The sequence below is a fragment of the Zingiber officinale genome, chromosome 6B (genome assembly GCF_018446385.1).
Source record: "Zingiber officinale cultivar Zhangliang chromosome 6B, Zo_v1.1, whole genome shotgun sequence".
Taxonomy (NCBI): Eukaryota; Viridiplantae; Streptophyta; class Magnoliopsida; order Zingiberales; family Zingiberaceae; genus Zingiber; species Zingiber officinale.
The window spans coordinates 116,965,636-116,983,532 of NC_055996.1; the positions used below are offsets into that span (position 1 = coordinate 116,965,636).

The 17,897-nt window shown below is 39.4% G+C and overlaps 2 protein-coding genes across 3 annotated transcripts; one reads left to right on the forward strand and one right to left on the reverse strand.

Moving 5' to 3' along the window:
• Window positions 1–389: 389 nt before the first annotated feature.
• On the reverse strand, window positions 390–5,027 carry LOC121989136 (heterogeneous nuclear ribonucleoprotein 1-like). 2 transcript variants are annotated; one of them, XM_042543002.1, is made up of 7 exons: window positions 4,850–5,027; window positions 4,470–4,769; window positions 4,261–4,301; window positions 2,312–2,475; window positions 2,112–2,214; window positions 1,871–2,040; window positions 390–1,048 (listed from the first exon to the last, which is right to left on the reverse strand). In XM_042543002.1, exons 1-7 carry the CDS (start codon window positions 5,014–5,016, stop codon window positions 659–661), a joined length of 1,335 nt encoding a protein of 444 aa, XP_042398936.1. In that variant the 5' UTR covers window positions 5,017–5,027; the 3' UTR covers window positions 390–658. The 2 variants fall into 2 exon arrangements, with proteins under 2 accessions (XP_042398936.1, XP_042398937.1); XM_042543003.1 differs by having other exon boundaries at window positions 4,470–4,777; window positions 4,850–5,025.
• Window positions 5,028–6,033: 1,006 nt separating this feature from the next.
• LOC121990576 (EPIDERMAL PATTERNING FACTOR-like protein 2) lies at window positions 6,034–7,198 on the forward strand. Its single transcript, XM_042544687.1, has 2 exons — window positions 6,034–6,855; window positions 6,955–7,198. Exons 1-2 carry the CDS (start codon window positions 6,747–6,749, stop codon window positions 7,140–7,142), a joined length of 297 nt encoding a protein of 98 aa, XP_042400621.1. The 5' UTR covers window positions 6,034–6,746; the 3' UTR covers window positions 7,143–7,198.
• The last annotated feature ends 10,699 nt before the right edge of the window (window positions 7,199–17,897 follow it).

Here is a 17,897-nt window from a genome sequence, read left to right on the forward strand (position 1 = left end):
TAAAATGTCAATGCCCGCCTCGACCTCCATCTGAAACACGATGATCGATGTGATTTCCACTTGCACTTTTGAGTAAATCCTCTATATAGTAAAACATAATCTTCCCATACTCAACTTTGGTTCAATCAAAAGAATGTTTGTAAGGGATTCACAAAAAGCACCGACTTATTTTCTTGATAAGATTTTGTAAGAGATTTGCTATTCTGAATATTTTATAAGATAATAACCAAAGGAAAGCGAAACAATTTTTTTTTAAAAAAAATACATGAATTAATTGATCAATGTTTTTTTTTACTACAATGCATGGGCGACAATGAAACTTTCCTGCAACAAAAATATTTTAAACCTAATACAGATTACAAGACAATTATCAGGCAAGCTTTAGTGGGTATGTCATAGACTCAAATTTTTGGATTAGCAACAATTCAGCAGGCAAGTCAAGAACAAAGCTAAAAGGATACACCAACAATAAAATTGCAATCTCTCAATCATATATATGTTTGGAATAATGTTGTTGCAACACTCGGCTCTCTTGGGCATTTCTCGAGAACAAGAGCAGTAAGCAGTTTAGTTGGAGAGATCAGATTGATCACCATCATGTAAGTCTACATCAGCGAACCCATAAATGCTCTTCGCTAGTTTGCTTCATAACAATAATTCATTTGGTGTATGGGTGGTATCTGCTTCCATAACCTCCTCCTCTGCCACTGCCACTGCCATAACTACCATACCACCCACCGTAGCCACCTGGGCCACCGTACATATTGCTGCCGTTGAATCCGCCACCTCCATACATGTAGCCACCATAGTTAGCTACGTAACCAGCGCCAAAACTAGGAACACCACCATAGCCATAGCCTCTGCCATAACCATAACTTGTGCCGCCGCCGCCGCCGCCGCCATAATACATGTCATAACGACCACCACCAAAGCCATAAGAGTTTGCTCGGTATCCACTGCTGCTTCCACTGCGAGCATCATAACTGGCCCTCTCGTTCATTCTCGGATTGCCACCTGATCTCTTTGGTTCGGCCCGCTTGATTTCAACCTGCAATTGAAAAAATTGGTCTTTGGAATCCTAGTGCAGAACTTACCAATATTTTCAGAACTACACTGGGTCTAGTTTTTTCATATTTAATTTTTCAAATCGGTCTTTCAGAATCCACATGATTACAATTTACAAACTAGAAAATTAAAATTAAAACTAACGCCTTTTTAGCACACAATTGAATAATAATACAATTTATCTTTTTAGAAAAAAGGCACGTTTTATATTTCAACAAAATATCAATAAAAAAAATTCTATCGAAGATCTCAAAAAATGGAAACAGACAAAGAAAATTGCCTACTTTTTCATAAGCAAACATACTCTTAATAGACAATCTTCTTATTCTGCAAGACTTAAACGAAACTACTATCCACATTTGAGATTGCCCTGATTTGCAGCTGAGATGATAGATTTCGTTCACTTTTGTCATGAAACTTGAATGGATTTCCACTTAATTTAACAAACTGGAGGAAAAACAATTTAACCATTTTAAATTATGAAAATTAGCATCACTGGCATTACCACATTTATTCTTATTAGTTTAAACTAAACTCATGCTATGCTGTTTTATTAAAATTACATACTCAAATTCCTTGCCATGATCTTGACAATTTAATGCCATCTTTCATTTCTGTCCTTTTCCATTAGCTTCACATTTTAATTTCTTTTGATCACATCATTCCATTCAAATATGTTAATGCAAAATAATGATCAGTAATTAATTCGGAGGCTTTTTATATAAGGTTTAAAGTTGAACAATAACACAGAAAAGTATAACCCTTACTATTTTAAGAGAGACAAGCTTACTTATTAAAAGCTTACTTGTTTTCCGTCGAGATCATGCATCTTGCCCTTAGAAATAATTACATCAACAGATTCTTCATCTTTGAAGGTCACAAAACCAAAACCCCTTGATCGACCAGTAGCATGGTCAAACATTATTTGGTGATCAACTACTTCACCATACATGGAAAAGTGTTCCTTAAGCTCATCTGTAATTTGTTTTATCGTGTTAATAAAAGCCATGATTAGGCAACATCTTATAACAAATATAACCTCTGACCTCCAGTTAGTGACGTGGGTATCCCTCCCACGAAGATTTTCTTTGTCTTGATTCCTGCTTTGGAAGGCATTTCTTCTCTTGGAACAGTTCTTTTAACTTCTACCTGAGCAAATCAATGAGTTGCAAAATCAATCAGTGAAGACTGTTCACAGAGTGAATGCTTAAAAAAAGGAAATTGTAGATATTCATAAGAAACCCACAGTTCTCCCGTCTATGACATGCTCATCCTCCAAAACCTTGTCAATAATAGATGGGTCAGCAAATGTGACAAACCCAAACCCTCTTGGCATGTGTGTGTTCTTGTCCATCATTATGACAGAATCAGTGATCTCCCCATACTTGCTGAAATGATTACTGAATGTTTCTGCAACAGCCAATAGGACAAAAGGCTGGCAGTTTACTCAACATATGAACCAAGAAAAGGAATACAGAACATGGTGAAAAATGAAAAATCTTACAGGAGCTTCTTACTATGCCACCAGGATCAAGCAAGATTGCTTTCTTGTATTCAAGTTATCAGTTTTCCATATAGCTGTTAGTGCTAATAAATGAATGATTCAATCCTTCTTGAACATTTGAAGCATGTTTCTCAACCTTTTGTCATATTTATACTTCTTGTGTTCATTTAGTTTCCCAAATTTTGCATCTCTCCATAATCAACTAATTTGCTAGACTAGCAACTTATACAAATCTTCAGTGTTTGTTAGCAAAGAAATGTTGTATAGCCTAGGGAGCTACATTCTTTGACTGCTATTGAAAATTTGGAAGTCGCAAGTATTATGAAACAATGAGTTGCAATCTTCAGATAGAATGACATCCTCAACTATTTAAGTTTAATTGTGATGTTTCAACATTTCATCACTAACTTTATTATACTTAAGTATCAAGCATGAATTGCACAATGGAGCTACTAGAATGTTGGTCAACATGCGACCCTGTTGCCCCAGAGCAAGTTGCACCTTTAGTAACCTTTTACACAGCTTATAATACACAAATGTTCACTTAAACATAGACACACACGACTTTCAAACTACCATTATTTTTTGGCTTTATGAAGCTTGATAAAACTAAAATGTAATAATGCTACATATTGAATGATAAATATGAAGTGTGAACTATCAGAAAGTCATTACGCAAACATATCATGACTTAACATCTCTCAAGTAGCAAGTACACTCAGTCAATCTTCATCTGGAAGCATCACGGCATGACTTTTACATGCAAAATACACATCCTTCCTAGTATATAATCTTCTAAAAACAAAGTTCTATTTTTAAAATAACTTATTTACAGCATATTTTGGGAAAGATAAAGAACTAGCAGTTTTAACTACAGGCCAAGTCACTTGTTTTGGTGTGCTAATAATTTTGCTTTGGTTAGTTTACATTATCCGTAAAATGCACCCTTAAAGTCAATTTAAAATCAATAACGTAAATCTGACAAACACCACACTTCATCAATTTAGATTTGACCACCAGTTATTAAGACAATTTTGCATAGATCCATATCATGGCTCAGGCTCATCAATTTCCTATTATTTAACAGAACTCAAATATCTGCAGAAAATCATCTACAAGAGAAGCATAGGAGACTGTTACGGATCCCAAATCAACCATGCTTCCATGAAACTAGCAATCTAAACATTTGTAGTTAGTAACAAAAAATTATCACCATTTTTTGTGGAGGAAATCACAATGTTTGTATATGTCTTTATGCCTACAATTAAATTGAAAGAGAACTGGCTGTTTAATCCGATTCAATACTCAATTGCCACTGGGGATTCAGACTGTGAGTTTAAAATACAATGAATAATTAAGGAACAAGTTATGTTTTAAGCAATATCTATAGCAAGATACTACATAAGAAAATGAATAGCACCATAAACATAAATAACTGTAAATACAATGGAAATGTACAAAACCAGCCTGATAGAAATAAAATCATTACTTTAAACCATTCATATATATCCAGTTAGGGCATTTGATAGTAATATTTAACAAAGAATTTTAATTTAATCCCCAAATTATAGTTATTTCCCCAAGATTAACACATCTAAATGACCAAAAAAATTGCTAACTGAATTGAGCAATAAAAATTGCTTGTAATATTCAAGTTAATAAAATGAAGGTTCTTAAGGGAATGGACATACCTTCCGCAGTATCCCAAGCAACACCGCCAACAAAGATTTTTCTACCACAAACAGAAAAGTAAAACGATTGGATCAATTTGTGTTCCAAGTCAACAAAAAGGCTCCTTGGCAGAGTTATCCAATCAAACTAAGTGCGAATATAACATGAAATGCTCGTTCAGGTTGATCTGAAAATAGTATATCGAAATTCCAAGAACCAAAACACTAACCCCGCTGAAGAGGAACCAGCATCAGCTTGCTTCATCTCCTCTCCACTGTTCTCCACATTTTCCGATCTCTTCCGCGGTGTGATTCCACTTTTATCTCTATCTCCAACTCCTTCTCCTTCTACCGCACTACGACCGACGCCTCCGTCTCGGTCTCCCAATTCTTCTTCATCATCATCCACTTCTTCTTCATATTCCTCGACCTCTTCTTCAATCTCCTCGACATAGTACTCGCCCTCGAACTCGTCGGAAGCGTTCTGGTTCCCCTCAGCGATCTCCATAAGTAGAGGCCGTTCCCTCGACCTAAGCACCTACAAAGTGTCAACTTTTACGAGCTACGGATCAAAGGCGCAACAGAAAGAGTTCGATATCCTAGTTAGTACCTAGAATTTGAGGATTCGACTTCGCGTCGAGAAAGAGTAAGATCAAACGCTAGGGTTTGGAAACGATTAAACGAAGATGAAGAAAACCCTAGCGAGCTCAAGCTCAGCCGCCGCTCGAAGTCTGGAAGACCAGTCGGTACGTTATCCCGCTGGAGTATACTTAACATTCACATGGTCGCGACTCAGCGAACCAGACCGGTTCAGTGGACATTAAGACAGGAATAATTTCCATTGGTTCGAGTTCCCGCATTTCATTGGCTGCAACAATGGGGAATTGTGGCCCCCAGATAACTGACCATTAACAAGTAACCTTTGTGATCGGGTCGACCTTAATGTTAACCATGTAAGATGAATACAGTTCACTATTTGAAACTGTCGACAATTTAGATACGATTTATCCCGTTCGGATATTTTGTTCTCATTTTTGTTCTGTCCCCGTGTCCTATTGTCGATCGGATGGATCACATTAAATCTCAAGACATCATGATATCTTTAAAATATGTACAGTATCCTCGTGATATGTAAAGCATCCTTGAGATTTAATGTGATCCGTCCGATCGGTAATGGGACACGGAGACAGAGAGAAATCGAGCCGGATCTTCTTATCCGCAATTTATGGACTAGAGGATGGTCCATTGTATGAGGACTATTGATTTGAATTGAGCTCACCTTTAAGTTGATAGGATCCATCCAAATCAACGGTCTATAATAATGGATCATCCCCTGATTCGTAAATTGTGGACCAGAGGATCTGTCCTCGAGAGAAATGGGGACAGAAGATCTGAACTGTGATTTATCATGGTTTAAAATTACTATATTATTTTTTTTAAATTAATAATTTATAAAATTATTTGTATGTCATCGGATTTATTAAAAATAATTATAAAGTAAAAAATATTAATCAATTAATATAATAAATATGTATATATATTTTTAATTATTAAAATAATAATATAACCAAAGAAACTAACTAATATGCGAAATACATTAATAGCCCTAGTATAATTAGTTAGAATGTTTGCTTTTAATTTGGAAGATTCTAATTTGATTCATGTACCAATAAATTAATTTTATATATATATATATATATTTAAAAAATACTAAAAACACAAATTTTAAAAACAAAACACGCCGAACACGATTAATTTGGTTTCGAATCCGGGCCGGTTTCGTTTCCGGCCCGTTGACTGGACTGCGCCCGACCGGGTCTGATTCGGACCCGGCCCGGTCTGCATAGGGGCGCAGTGCTGGGTCGGCCGTCGGGAAGAAGACGAAAAATGGAGGGAATTGGGAAAGCGAGGTGGCGATGGTGAGATCTCTACGAGCCGTCCCAACAGCTTCCACCTCGCCTCAAGCTCCGTTCGGTGGCCGATTCCTCCGCCTCATCCAGGCCTCCACCGGTGACATCGAGACTGCAAGAGCACAACAAAATCCCACACTTCCCAATGCAATTTCCATTTCTCCTACCTCTGCAAGCGATGTGAAGAGGAACTGATATGACTGCCAGGCCATAATTGCCACTGCTGCCGAGGGATTGCGTGACTTGTTGGTTAATTTTCCTGCCATTGGAGAGTCTCTCTGCTGGCATTCGAACTCCCCCGAGCCTACTCCTTCATAGCCACTGCCATGGTGGTGAAATCACAGACCTTTTGATTGACAAGGGTGAAGAAGCGATCGCTTGTTCAAGGCTTAGGAGTGACCGGCTGATATAGACTGATCATATGGTACTTGAACTGAACTGATAATAAGTGGGATTGCAGGTTCTCGGAGAAAGGAAATTAAGCCGTTCGTTATTCTTCGATCGGCTACCTTTTTGAACCTTTTAAGTAGCAGACAGTAGGAAGGCAGGAAAGAACTAGGATTGAGTCCACACAATTTAGAGATCATTGTGGGCATCATGCGGTGCTGGAAGTACAAAAGATTTGGTTTCTTTCTACTTGTGATCACACTCCAAATGAGCAGAGCTGCAGCTGGAACTGGAAGGCCTTCTCCGTGTGGGTTCCAGGGTAAGTAAATAAAATGCTTTTGCTGATGTAGAACAAATTTCTTTTCTTCAGCTAGCAAATTGAGTTGTGGTTTGTTGTTTGTTCTTGTGGATGCACAAGACGAGGAGTACAAGCACTTTGGTACGCTGGGCTCACGGCCGCCCATCTGTGAGCACAAATGTGAGGGGTGCGCGCCTTGCCGGGCCTTTCAGATTCCAACAAATATGAACCGGTTAGGGACTCAGTATGCTAACTACGAGCCTGAGAGTTGGAAATGCAAGTGTGGCTCCACATTTTATGATCCATAGCATGTACAAGGAATCCAAATGATAGATTTTATGGAGAGTTCAGTTGCTTCGGTCTGTGCGATGAGAAGTTTTGAGTTAAAAGCAGAATGTCGTTTGCAGTTTTCCTAAACAAATTAACAGACAGATCATGAATAACCGAAACATTCTAAGTTCTGGATTAACCTCAGGATAATTTTAAAGTCCATCCTTTTTCGTGAATTAAATCATTCATACACGTCTCTGGTAATTCCTTCCATACAGATCTCTGTAGATGATTTCATATTCATTGTTGGATCAACTTCACAGAACAACCTCGGATCAGCAAGAATGCCAGATTGATAATCCTTCATCTTCATGTGCATCGCATAAAGGTTGTACAAGAGGATACACTAAGCTTCTATTAACGCGGGATCCCGGACAATCCATTATATGCCGTCTTATCTATCAAAAAGACGATATTATTGTTGTTGGATATTGCCTTAGTCAACCACCCTATCTGATTGGGAATAGAAAAATACTTTTTTGTTGTTTCTAAAATATCATTAATAATACGAAACCTACATAATGATACATTTTAATATAGGACAAGTTTCATTGATGAAACCATGGTGATACTAACTTGTAATCATATGTGCTGAGAAGATCACTAAAATAAAAGAGAATCTACTAGCGTTTTTTACTTTAGGAAAGTCGAGCGTTGGGACATTTATAAAATTAAGCGTGCTGTGTAGTTAATTTTAACTAGAGTTTTACCATTGTCCAATTGATAGTTCATGGGCATTGCATGCTCCGCTTACGCATCATGCTCAACTTTGTTAGTATAAAGAGTATCAAGGATTGAATTTAAGTTTTGATTATAATAAAAGGATTAAAATTAAGATTTGTAATCTAATAATTATAAATAAGTTTATAGAAAAGTCTTAAGTATTTTTAGATAAAAGCCCTAGTGAATTCTGTGTAGGTGGAAAGTCCTAGAGGAGGTAACCCTAGATTTAGGGGTGGTAATTATAGGTTATGGAAAATCCTAACTGCGGTTAGACATGGCAAAGTCTTGGCGGGTCGAGTACTTTGGGCGAAGTCCTAGAGTCGGGGACTCTAGGTAAAAATTTTGGTAGTCGCGAACCAGATGGAAGACTGAACGGGTCGTGGAACGGTCGTTCAGCAGAAAAATCCGAAGTCTCGAACGCTGAGCAAAAGTTCAGACGATCTGGAGGACCGATCTGATAAAAGGTAAGCTCTCCTGAGAGGAGTGGGTGAGGATGCATTCCCTGAAGAAGGAGTAGTAGGCATCGATTCGACCTAGAATTTCAGTGAAACTCAAAATCAGAATCGGACAGTCAGAGGCTGTCAAATTCATATTATATATATTGATTATTGCCTAGACTAATTTTGTTTTGCAGAAAAAAAGGAGGCTGGAAAAGTTGGTTCACCCAGACCAAGCTCACCTCGGACGGGTCGCGGGTGCCCAGGCGGTCCGAGCGCCCGAACTCGGTCTAGGCGTCCGGACCTGAAAAAATATCTATAAGCTAACGTGGAGTGCGTCGATTGGCAGAGCCACGTAGTCCAGACACTCGGCGGGATTTCAGGTGCCCGGAACAGCTTATATAAGTAGCATTTAATCAGGGGCTAAGAATAACATTCCAAACAACTTCCGCTTTTGTAAGCTACTCCGAAAAAGCCCCTACGACGTCTAAAAACTCTGACGACGATTCTATTGAAGATTTCAGATATGTAATTGTCGGTATTCTTTATATTACAAGTTGTTTTAATATTATAATTCCATACTTGTATTTATTTGGAATTGATAATAGGTTATTCATCGAAAACACTCTCACGTGTGAGTCGTCACAAACTTGACGCCTCTTATTTTATATGATTCAAATATGGCTAACATGAGATTTTGCGGGAAAAATTTTAAAATAGATATAAACAGTAAAGTTATTACAAAAATAGGTAAAATTAAAATTTTTCACAAATATAGGTGAGAGGTGGTCATATCCGGGATTTAAATCCCGGTTCTTTTCCGGGATTTAAATCCCGGATATGATGAATTACCGGGATTTAAATCCCGGTAATTTTTTTTAATGTCATTTGCTTAAGTTTTATTTTAAAAAAAAAAATTATAATTATTACGAATTTAAATTTTTTTACAAAATAAAATTTATGCATGAAAAAAGCAATAAGGTGTTCAAAAAATTTAAAAAAAATACCGGGATTTAAATTTTTTTACAAAATAAAACTTAAGCATGAAAAAAACAATATGTTCAAAAATTTTAAAAAAAATTACCGGGATTTAAATTTTTTTACAAAATAAAACTTAAGCATGAAAAAAACAATATGTTCAAAAAATTTAAAAAAAATTACCGGGATTTAAATCCCGGTAATTCATCATATCCGGGATTTAAATCCCGGAATTTAAAAAGAACCGGGATTTAAATCCCGGATATGAGCACCTCTCACCTATATTGGTAAAAAATTTTAATTTTACCTATTTTTGTGATAATTTTACTGTTTATACTTATTTTAAAAATTTCCCCAGATTTTGCACCTACTGTCTAGCATGATCCACGAATGGTCGAGTTGTGTGACTTGTTCAAGAATAAGTCGGGCTGTGCATGGTCCATAGCTCGTCTTATTAGATGTTTGTCTTCATATTCTATAGGTTTAATTAGTTGATTTGATTATTTTGTATATTTTATTTTATTGCAGATCGTTGTAAATACAATTAATTTTCCATGGCATCCATTGATATGGGATGTTAAAAGTGGATCCCAGGTTAACATAGAAGGTGAAGTTAAGGAGAGGTGAAGGTCCAAGTTAAGGAAAGAAGATAGTTAAAGGGTCATCTTTAGATAAAGCTTAGTCTCTCATCCAATATTAGGGTGGCCGATTCAAGGACGGTCAGCCTAAGGGCCGGTCTTGCCTGAGGAATGGACATCCGAGTCCTAGGTGTAGTCGGGTAAGTCTCCATAACTCGACTGGATCTAAATAACTTAAGATATCACTTTAGTAATCAGAAACCAACCGCTAGTCATAGGGATGACCGACCAAGAGGTCGGTCGGGTCTCTTGGAGTTCAATTCCTTATACTCTAAAAACACGTAAACCAAGTATACAGTCGGGACGGTCATAAAACTACCCTGACCAGAAAGGCTCGTTTCTATTATACTCCAAAAGCACGCAGCCCAAGTATACGGTCGGACGATCATAAAACTTCCCTAACAGGAGATACTTGTTTCTATAGTTTTATTCAGATATCCAGAGTCACAACATACAGTCGAGCGACAATAAAGACAGGGCGATATTCTACTCAGATCTCCAGTCACAACATACAGTCGAGTGACGATAAAGACAGGGTGGTATTTCACTCAGAATCTCCAGTGACACATACAGTCAAACGATCCTAAAGACAGGGTAGGATTTCACTCAGAGTACCAGAATCAAGGTTCCATTCATCCTTCACCACAATGGACACCCGGTTAAGCCAACACCCAGCCGAGATATATCCAGGGAGCAAACTGGTCAGAGATATTGGTACAATTTCCCTAAATCAAGGTTGACCAGTTTAACTAAGCTTAAGCCGGTTGAAGCTTTGAGTCATGATGTTTAAGTTTGATATTTGACAATATATGGAGATTACAGGTGTAATTATCCATTAGAGAGATTGTTGGTACAATTCCCCTCTGGTCAAAGTTTGATCAATTTCATGTGAAGAAAAGTCAAGTAGGTCAAGGTTGACCTGATACTTGACTAGGAAGTCTTAAATGGAGGTTAGACAAGAGTGTAGGACCGTTGGGCTGGCTAGGAGGGGGTTGTTGGATATCCTGCTAAAAAAGACAAACCCTCCTCGAACTCTTTAAGCTAACACTTGCATAAATAAACTAAGCAGTAAATTAAAAGCATAAAGAAAAAGCGAGGAAAAAGTATTTACTTGGTTACAACCGATGTGGTTGTTAATCCAAGGAAGATTAAGCTCAATAAAAATCTCCTTCAGGCGGAGAAGCCTCGTACAGCAATGTAGCGCAGAAAACAGAAGCTTAGACTAAAAGAGAGCGTGCAAGCACTGGATTTACAATCAGTGAGTTCATTGAAAAGCTTCTAGACTAAGGCTATATTTATAGCCTTGGTCGGGGGCGCCTGGAAGGGTTCCGGGCGCCCTGGGGGGGATAAAACTTATCCACCAACGTTCAGATCGAGTCAAAACTCGATCTGGTCAACTTTACTGCTCAGGGTGCCCCGGAGGGTTCCGGGCGCCCCGGAGCCCAAAGTCAACAACGTTGACTTTTTCGCCTCCGGTTCAGCTCATCTCGGTCCGGGTCTTGTTCGCTCCGGCTCCGCTAGCTTGGATGATCTCGGTCGTCTGGAATAGGGCTCACCCGAACCCAAGTTCCAGCCTTCTCCTCGAGCAGCCTTCCTTCAAAGTTTCTCGTCCCTCGAACGCCGCGCACGTTCTTCTCGTCCACCGGTGTACTCTTCCGCGGTCACCTCGTCCCTCGGACGCACCGAGCCCGTCGGCTCTCTCCCCGTGCCGTCTTTCTCGCTAGCCGCGTCTTCCGCTCGACTTCCTGTGTTCCTAAGCTCCTGCACCCTTAGACACAAGGGTTAAACAAACGCAGGACCTAACTTAACTTGTTGATCACACCAAAACAACCTTGGGATTCCAACAATCTCCCCCTTTTTGGTGTAATCAACCCAAGTTAAGTTAGGGTTACAGATAGACATAGAAAAAACAATTTATTGCAATAACATGCAACATGATAGAAAAAATTGAATTTCAAAAATTTCAAATTTTAATTTTCAATTTTCTACCTCCCCTAGACTTATACTTTCCCTTCTCCCCCTTTGATCACAATAAAATGGGGGTTTCAAAAAAAACAATCTAAGGGTTTGACACTTAGAAAAATTATAGAAATCTATTTCAATGTTTTTCGAAGAAAAAAATATTTCCAAGTTAAACAAAATTTCTAAGTCAAAGAATAACTCTTGAAAAATTTCTAAGTTTTCACCAGAAATAAATCTTTCTAAGCCCAAAAATTTATGCAAGAAAATTTAACAAAATTGATAGCATTAAAAAAATTTTCTATGCATTTATTTATTTATTTTATACTGATACTTATATCAGTAAGTTTTAAATTTCCATTTCAATTTTTCATAACTTCTCAAATTACACTTTTTCAAATTTAAAGCCACAGATATTAAACATGCAATAATTTGTATCATGTTAATTTCTATTATTTTTTGAATTGTAACTTCACAAAAATATTCAAATAGCATAGATTCTAACTTGATAAAATTTTTCGACAATATAAAAAACTCTTTCGGCAATGTGCAAAATTTGTTCGAAAGAATATTTTGTAATTTGCAAGAATTTTTTAACAACAAAAATTCTAATTTACAGGAATCTATTAACAATAGATTCCTTAATCCGAAACACCTTTTTGGTGACTCAATTTCTAAATCGCAAAATTCTTTCGAGAGAGTAATTTGTAATTCGAAAAATTTCTTCTAATTTGCATAACTCTTTTGTCAAAATATTTTTAAATTTGCAAATTTCTTTTGATAATATTTCTAATTTGCAAGACAAATTTGACAATTGATTTTCTAATTCAAAAAACTTTTTCGGTAATTCAATTTTTAAATCGCAAAAATCTTCAGGCAATTTTTCTATTGAATTAACCGGTTGTTCAGAAGGTAGAGACCATACCTTACTTACCTCGTTGGCCGTTGGTTCTCCCCTTGTTGAATTAACTTCTTCCGAAGATTCTCCCCCTTCATTGATCTCGGGATGTACTTCGGCTGTTGGGGCTGTCTCAGTAATTTCTTCCGTCTCGAATTCTTCTGATGACGGCTCGATGTCTATTGAGGGGACGACTTCAATCGGTTCTTCGTAGAGTTTTAAGAACTTTTCCCAAAGTTCTTTTGCGTTGTTGTATTCGCCAACTCTATCAAAGTCTTCGTTTGGTATTGCTGTTAAAATGTGAAACTCTGCCCGACCGTTTGCCATTGACTCGTCACGTTGCTTCTTGTTCCATAGGCGTAGATCGAGTTCTTCTCCATTCGTTGTCTTTGGTGCTTCATAACCTGTTTTCATTATTAGAGAAATACCAATATCAGAGTTAAGAAATACCGTCATTTGTTGCTTCCAAGAAGCAAGCTCCCCCTCGAATGTTGGTGGGTAGTCGCTAGCTCCGGCCATTGTTTTGTTGCTTCAGACGGCGGTTAGTCCTTCTGAGGCGTCTCGGCTCTGATACCACTTGTAGGACCGTTGTGCCGGCTAGGAGGGGGTTGTTGGATATCCTGCTAAAAAAGACAAACCCTCCTCGAACTCTTTAAGCTAACACTTGCATAAATAAACTAAGCAGTAAATTAAAAGCATAAAGAAAAAGCGAGGCAAAAGTATTTACTTGGTTACAACCGATGTGGTTGTTAATCAAAGGAAGATTAAGCTCAATAAAAATCTCCTTTAGGCGGAGAAGCCTCGTACAGCAATGTAGCGCAGAAAACAGAAGCTTAAACTAAAAAAGACCGTGCAAGCACGGGATTTACAATCAGTGAGTTCATTGAAAAGCTTCTAGACTAAGACTATATTTATAGCCTTGGTCGGGGCGCCTAGAAGGGTTCCGGGCGCCCTAGGGGGGATAAAACTTATCCCCCAACTTTCAGATCGAGTCAAAACTCGATATGGTCAACTTTACTGCTCAAGGCGCCCTGGAGGGTTCCGGGCGCCCCGGAGGGCTCCGGGCGCCCAGGACTGCTCCGGGCGCCCCGGAGCCCAAAGTCAACAACGTTGACTTTTTCGCCTCCGATTCAGCTCGTCTCGGTCCGGGTCTTGTTCGCTCCGGCTCCGCTAGCTTGGGTGATCTCGGCCATCCGGAATAGGGCTCACCCGAACTCAAGTTCCAGCCTTCTCCTCGAGTAGCCTTCCTTCCCGGTTTCTCATCCCTCGAACGCCGCGCACGTTCTTCTCGTCTACCGGTGTACTCTTCCGCGGTCACCTCGTCCCTCGGATGCACCGAGCCCGTCGGCTCTCTCCCCGTGTCGTCCTTCTCGCTAGCCGCGTCTTCCGCTCGACTTCCTGTGTTCCTAAGCTCCTGCACACTTAGACACAAGGGTTAAACAAACGCAGGACCTAACTTAACTTGTTGATCACACCAAAATAACCTTGGGGTTCCAACAAAGAGTAAGACCAATGGGAAGGTTGACAGAAGAAGAAAATCCAAGTGAGTCAGTGTTGACAGGACACTTGGTGTGGAAAGTCCTGGTGAATGAAGCCAAGTAGTTGAAAAATCTTGGTGAGTGAAGCCAGATGAAAATTCTAGTGAGTAAAGCTTGGTGATGGAAAGTCCTGGTGAGTGAAGCCAGATAGTTGGAAAATCCTAGTGAGTGAAGCTAAGTAAAAATCCTAGTGGGTGAAATTAGGTGATGGAAAGTCCTGGCGAGTGAAGCCAGGTAGTAGAAATCCAGGTGAGTCAAGGTTGCTCAGACACCTAGTAATTGGAAGTCCTAGTAGGTCAAAGGATTGACCGAACACTTGGTGAAAAAGTTCCAGCAGGTCAAGGTTGACCAAATGCTAGGCAATGAGAAGTCTCAATATGTCACGGTTGACCAGATGTTGGGTAAGGAAACCTAGATTTAGGTTTGGAAGCTAGACTTTGGTAATCGATTAGGTAATCGATTATATAGTGTGAAGCGATTAAGCATTTTGATTAATCGCTTAAGGAACTTTTTGTGAGGAAACAAAAAGTGTCGTAATCGATTAGGGGCAATCGATTACGGAATGCTTAATTGATTAAGGTAATCGATTAAACTTGTTATCACGAGAAACAGAATAAAGCTAAATCGATTAGGGTAATCGATTCAGCAAGCCTTAATTGATTGGGGTGATCAATTAAGGTGTTCTGCAAAGAAACAGTAGCTTTGATAAGTGATTAAGCAAGGTTGCTTAATTGCTTACGGTCTGTTCTCATGTCAAAATAGAACATGCCTAATCGATTAGGCTAGTCGATTAGGCATGTGTAATCGATTAGGGTAATCGATTACGTTTAAAAAACTAGCCGTTGTGCGCCCGATAAAAGGATTTCACGTGCAGTGTTCAGAGCTCTCTCTCGATAGCATCTCTTCCACTCTCTACATCGAGCATAGATCTTCACACCAGTTCTTGGAAGCTTTATGGAGACAAGTATTGTTGCACTTCCAAGGTTTAAGAGGTGTCTATAAGCAAGAAGAGAGCAAGCTAGGGTTTTTTCATTATAAATCTTGTAAAATTTCATTTGTATCAGCTTGTATCTTTCTCTTCTTATATGGTGCAGGTAGGCCGGTAAGAGGGGATGAATTGTCTGTAAAATAAAATAAACCTTTCTCGATCTTTCAACTCTAATTAATAGCACAATTATTATCATGCCCCGAGGGTAAGGTTGTCCGATGAAAATCGGACAGCACTTCCCTTGTAGCAGTGACAAATAAAATCAATATACATTGCCACAAGGCTACTCACAAGCCATCAACAACAGCCCACATGGCTTGAACATACACAACCACGCAGTTATATACACAGTTCACACGGTTGGAACATACACAACCACGCAGTTATATACACAGTTCACACGGCTGGAACAAAAAGAACATAACCACGCAGTTATATCATAAGCAGCTCACACGACTGTAGCAAAACACAGCGGAAGTCACAAAATAACAAACGCAAAATCACAATACAACTAACTGCGAGCCGGCTCAGCTTGACACCACAACATCAAACTAAATAAAAGAAACCACAAAGCCAAACTCCATACAAAAGATACATATACACAAACAAGTCTAAAGCCAATAATGCGAACGGAAGCGATAACAGAAGAAATCGCTCGATGTGACATGAGACTGGCAAACAGGATCTCCAGGCGACTCCATAATCCTTTACCTACTACCTGGCGAAAGAAAACTACTTTATAGGGTGGTGAGTGCTGGGACTCAGCGGGTAATAGAGAGATAGTGTATGGACATAGTAAAGAATTAAAGATACAAAGGTATATAGTCTCATAGGAAAAATAGCAGATACTATAGTAATATCATAGTAAATGTCCATGTTGGTGCGGGACGCATCCGACGATCAAATCTTAGTTTTGATAATGGAAAAAGGGATTCAAAATTAAGGTTAATTGTTATCTAACGAGCTTAAACAAGTTTACAGGAAAGTCCTAACTGTGGTTAAGCAGGAGAAAAACCCTAGGGGGTGGTAATCCTAGGTCCTAGGGGGTGGTAACCCTAGGTGGAGAAAAACCCTAGGGGGTGGTAACCCTAGGTCCTAGGAGGTGGTAACCCTAGGTGGAGGAGAAATCCTAAGAGGGGGGGTAACCTTAGGTTCTAAGGGGAGGTAACCCTAGGTGGAGAAAAACCTTAGGGGGTGGTAATCCTAGGTGAAAAGTCCAGTTGGTCTGGAGGACTGAACTGGCATCAGGTATGCTCTCCTGAGTGGAGTAGGTGAGGACGCACTCCCCGGAAGAGGGAACAGTAGGCGTCAGTTCGATCTAGGGTTTTTGGTCAGAAATCCGAAGTCAGAACCGGACAGTCTGGAGACTGTCAAACACTTCATGTATTTATATGTGCTAACTTTGTTTTGCAGGATATGTTTGTGTTTTGGGACTAACATGTCTTGCAGGTACAAAAGAACAAGGCTTTCTCTCGGATGAACAGTATCTGAGGCGCCTCCATGGAGCTTGGAGGCGCCTCGAGTGTAAGGGGTAAGCTGGTTGCGAAGTGGAGCTGGAGGCGCCTTGGACCGCTGCTTGGAGGCGCCTTGGACTGGCATGGAGGTGCCTTCAAGAGGATCAGTGACGACGATTTCAGCTCTCATCCACGCGGCTGACTCAGCAACATTGAGGCGCCTTGGAAGAGGTTTGAGGCGCCTCCAATGACATTTATAAGGGGTCTCGAACAGCATGTTCAAGACATCAATTCACAAGTAATATAGCCATTGTTTGCTGCCTAAGAGACGCCCAGAAGTGCTGTTACAAGTCCCCGACGACCCGGAGCTTCAGAATCTACTATTCTTGTTGTCGGTATAGTTTTTAATTACTATTAAGTTGTAATACTTGTGTAAACTTTTGCGCGATACAGTTGTTGCCCAAAGTAAACGCTCAAAGAGTGTGGGTCTTAGAGTAAGAGTCGCCCTAAGCTCCGAACCAAGTAAATACCTTGGTCTTCTGTGTGTAGTTGTTTATTTATTTCCGCTGTGCTTAATTCTCGATCGTTTTACGAATCTGAAATGCATGAAAGCCACGAGCGCTATTCACCTCCCCCTCTAGCGCGGTCTCGATCCAATAATTGGTATCAAAGCAGGGTAGCTTAGATTTGGTATAACCACCAATCAAGCATTCTTTTCATAGTGATTTCAGTTTTTCGGAGTCGATCGGAATCAGTATTCTTGTCGTCTTCCGATCTTATTTTTTTTGTAATCGTACTCTTTTCTCGAAGTTGGTGCAACATCACTCGAGAACATAATTTACTCTTATTTTTATACCACACTGCTAATCCAGGATCAAGTCCTGGGACATTCTTTTCGTTCGTTTTCCTTGTGCTAGATCTAAAATGGCTTTCTAAGAAGGGTTCAGCACTGCTCGCCCACCGCTCTTCTCCAGAGATGATTTCGGGTATTAGAAGGGTCGGATGGAGGCGTATCTCCAAACTCACTTTGAAGTCTGGGTGATCGTCAAAATCGGGCTGGAAATACCAACTGACGGCGTCGGCAAGCCACTACCATATGAAAACTGGGATGCAACCCTTA

What these genes read in the sequence shown, in the direction of transcription:
- LOC121989136 (XM_042543002.1), bottom strand. Translation starts at nt 5,016, where the DNA reads ATGTTAAGTATACTCCAGCGGGATAACGTACCGACTGGTCTTCCAGAC. An exon ending in GCTGGTTCCTCTTCAGCGGG is followed by an intron (nt 4,302 to 4,469) that starts GTTAGTGTTTTG and finishes TGTTTGTGGTAG; the next exon opens with AAAAATCTTTGTTGGCGGTG. An exon ending in ATGATCTCGACGGAAAACAA is followed by an intron (nt 1,049 to 1,870) that starts GTAAGCTTTTAA and finishes TTTCAATTGCAG; the next exon opens with GTTGAAATCAAGCGGGCCGA.
- LOC121990576 (XM_042544687.1), top strand. Translation starts at nt 6,747, where the DNA reads ATGCGGTGCTGGAAGTACAAAAGATTTGGTTTCTTTCTACTTGTGATC. An exon ending in TTCTCCGTGTGGGTTCCAGG is followed by an intron (nt 6,856 to 6,954) that starts GTAAGTAAATAA and finishes TGGATGCACAAG; the next exon opens with ACGAGGAGTACAAGCACTTT.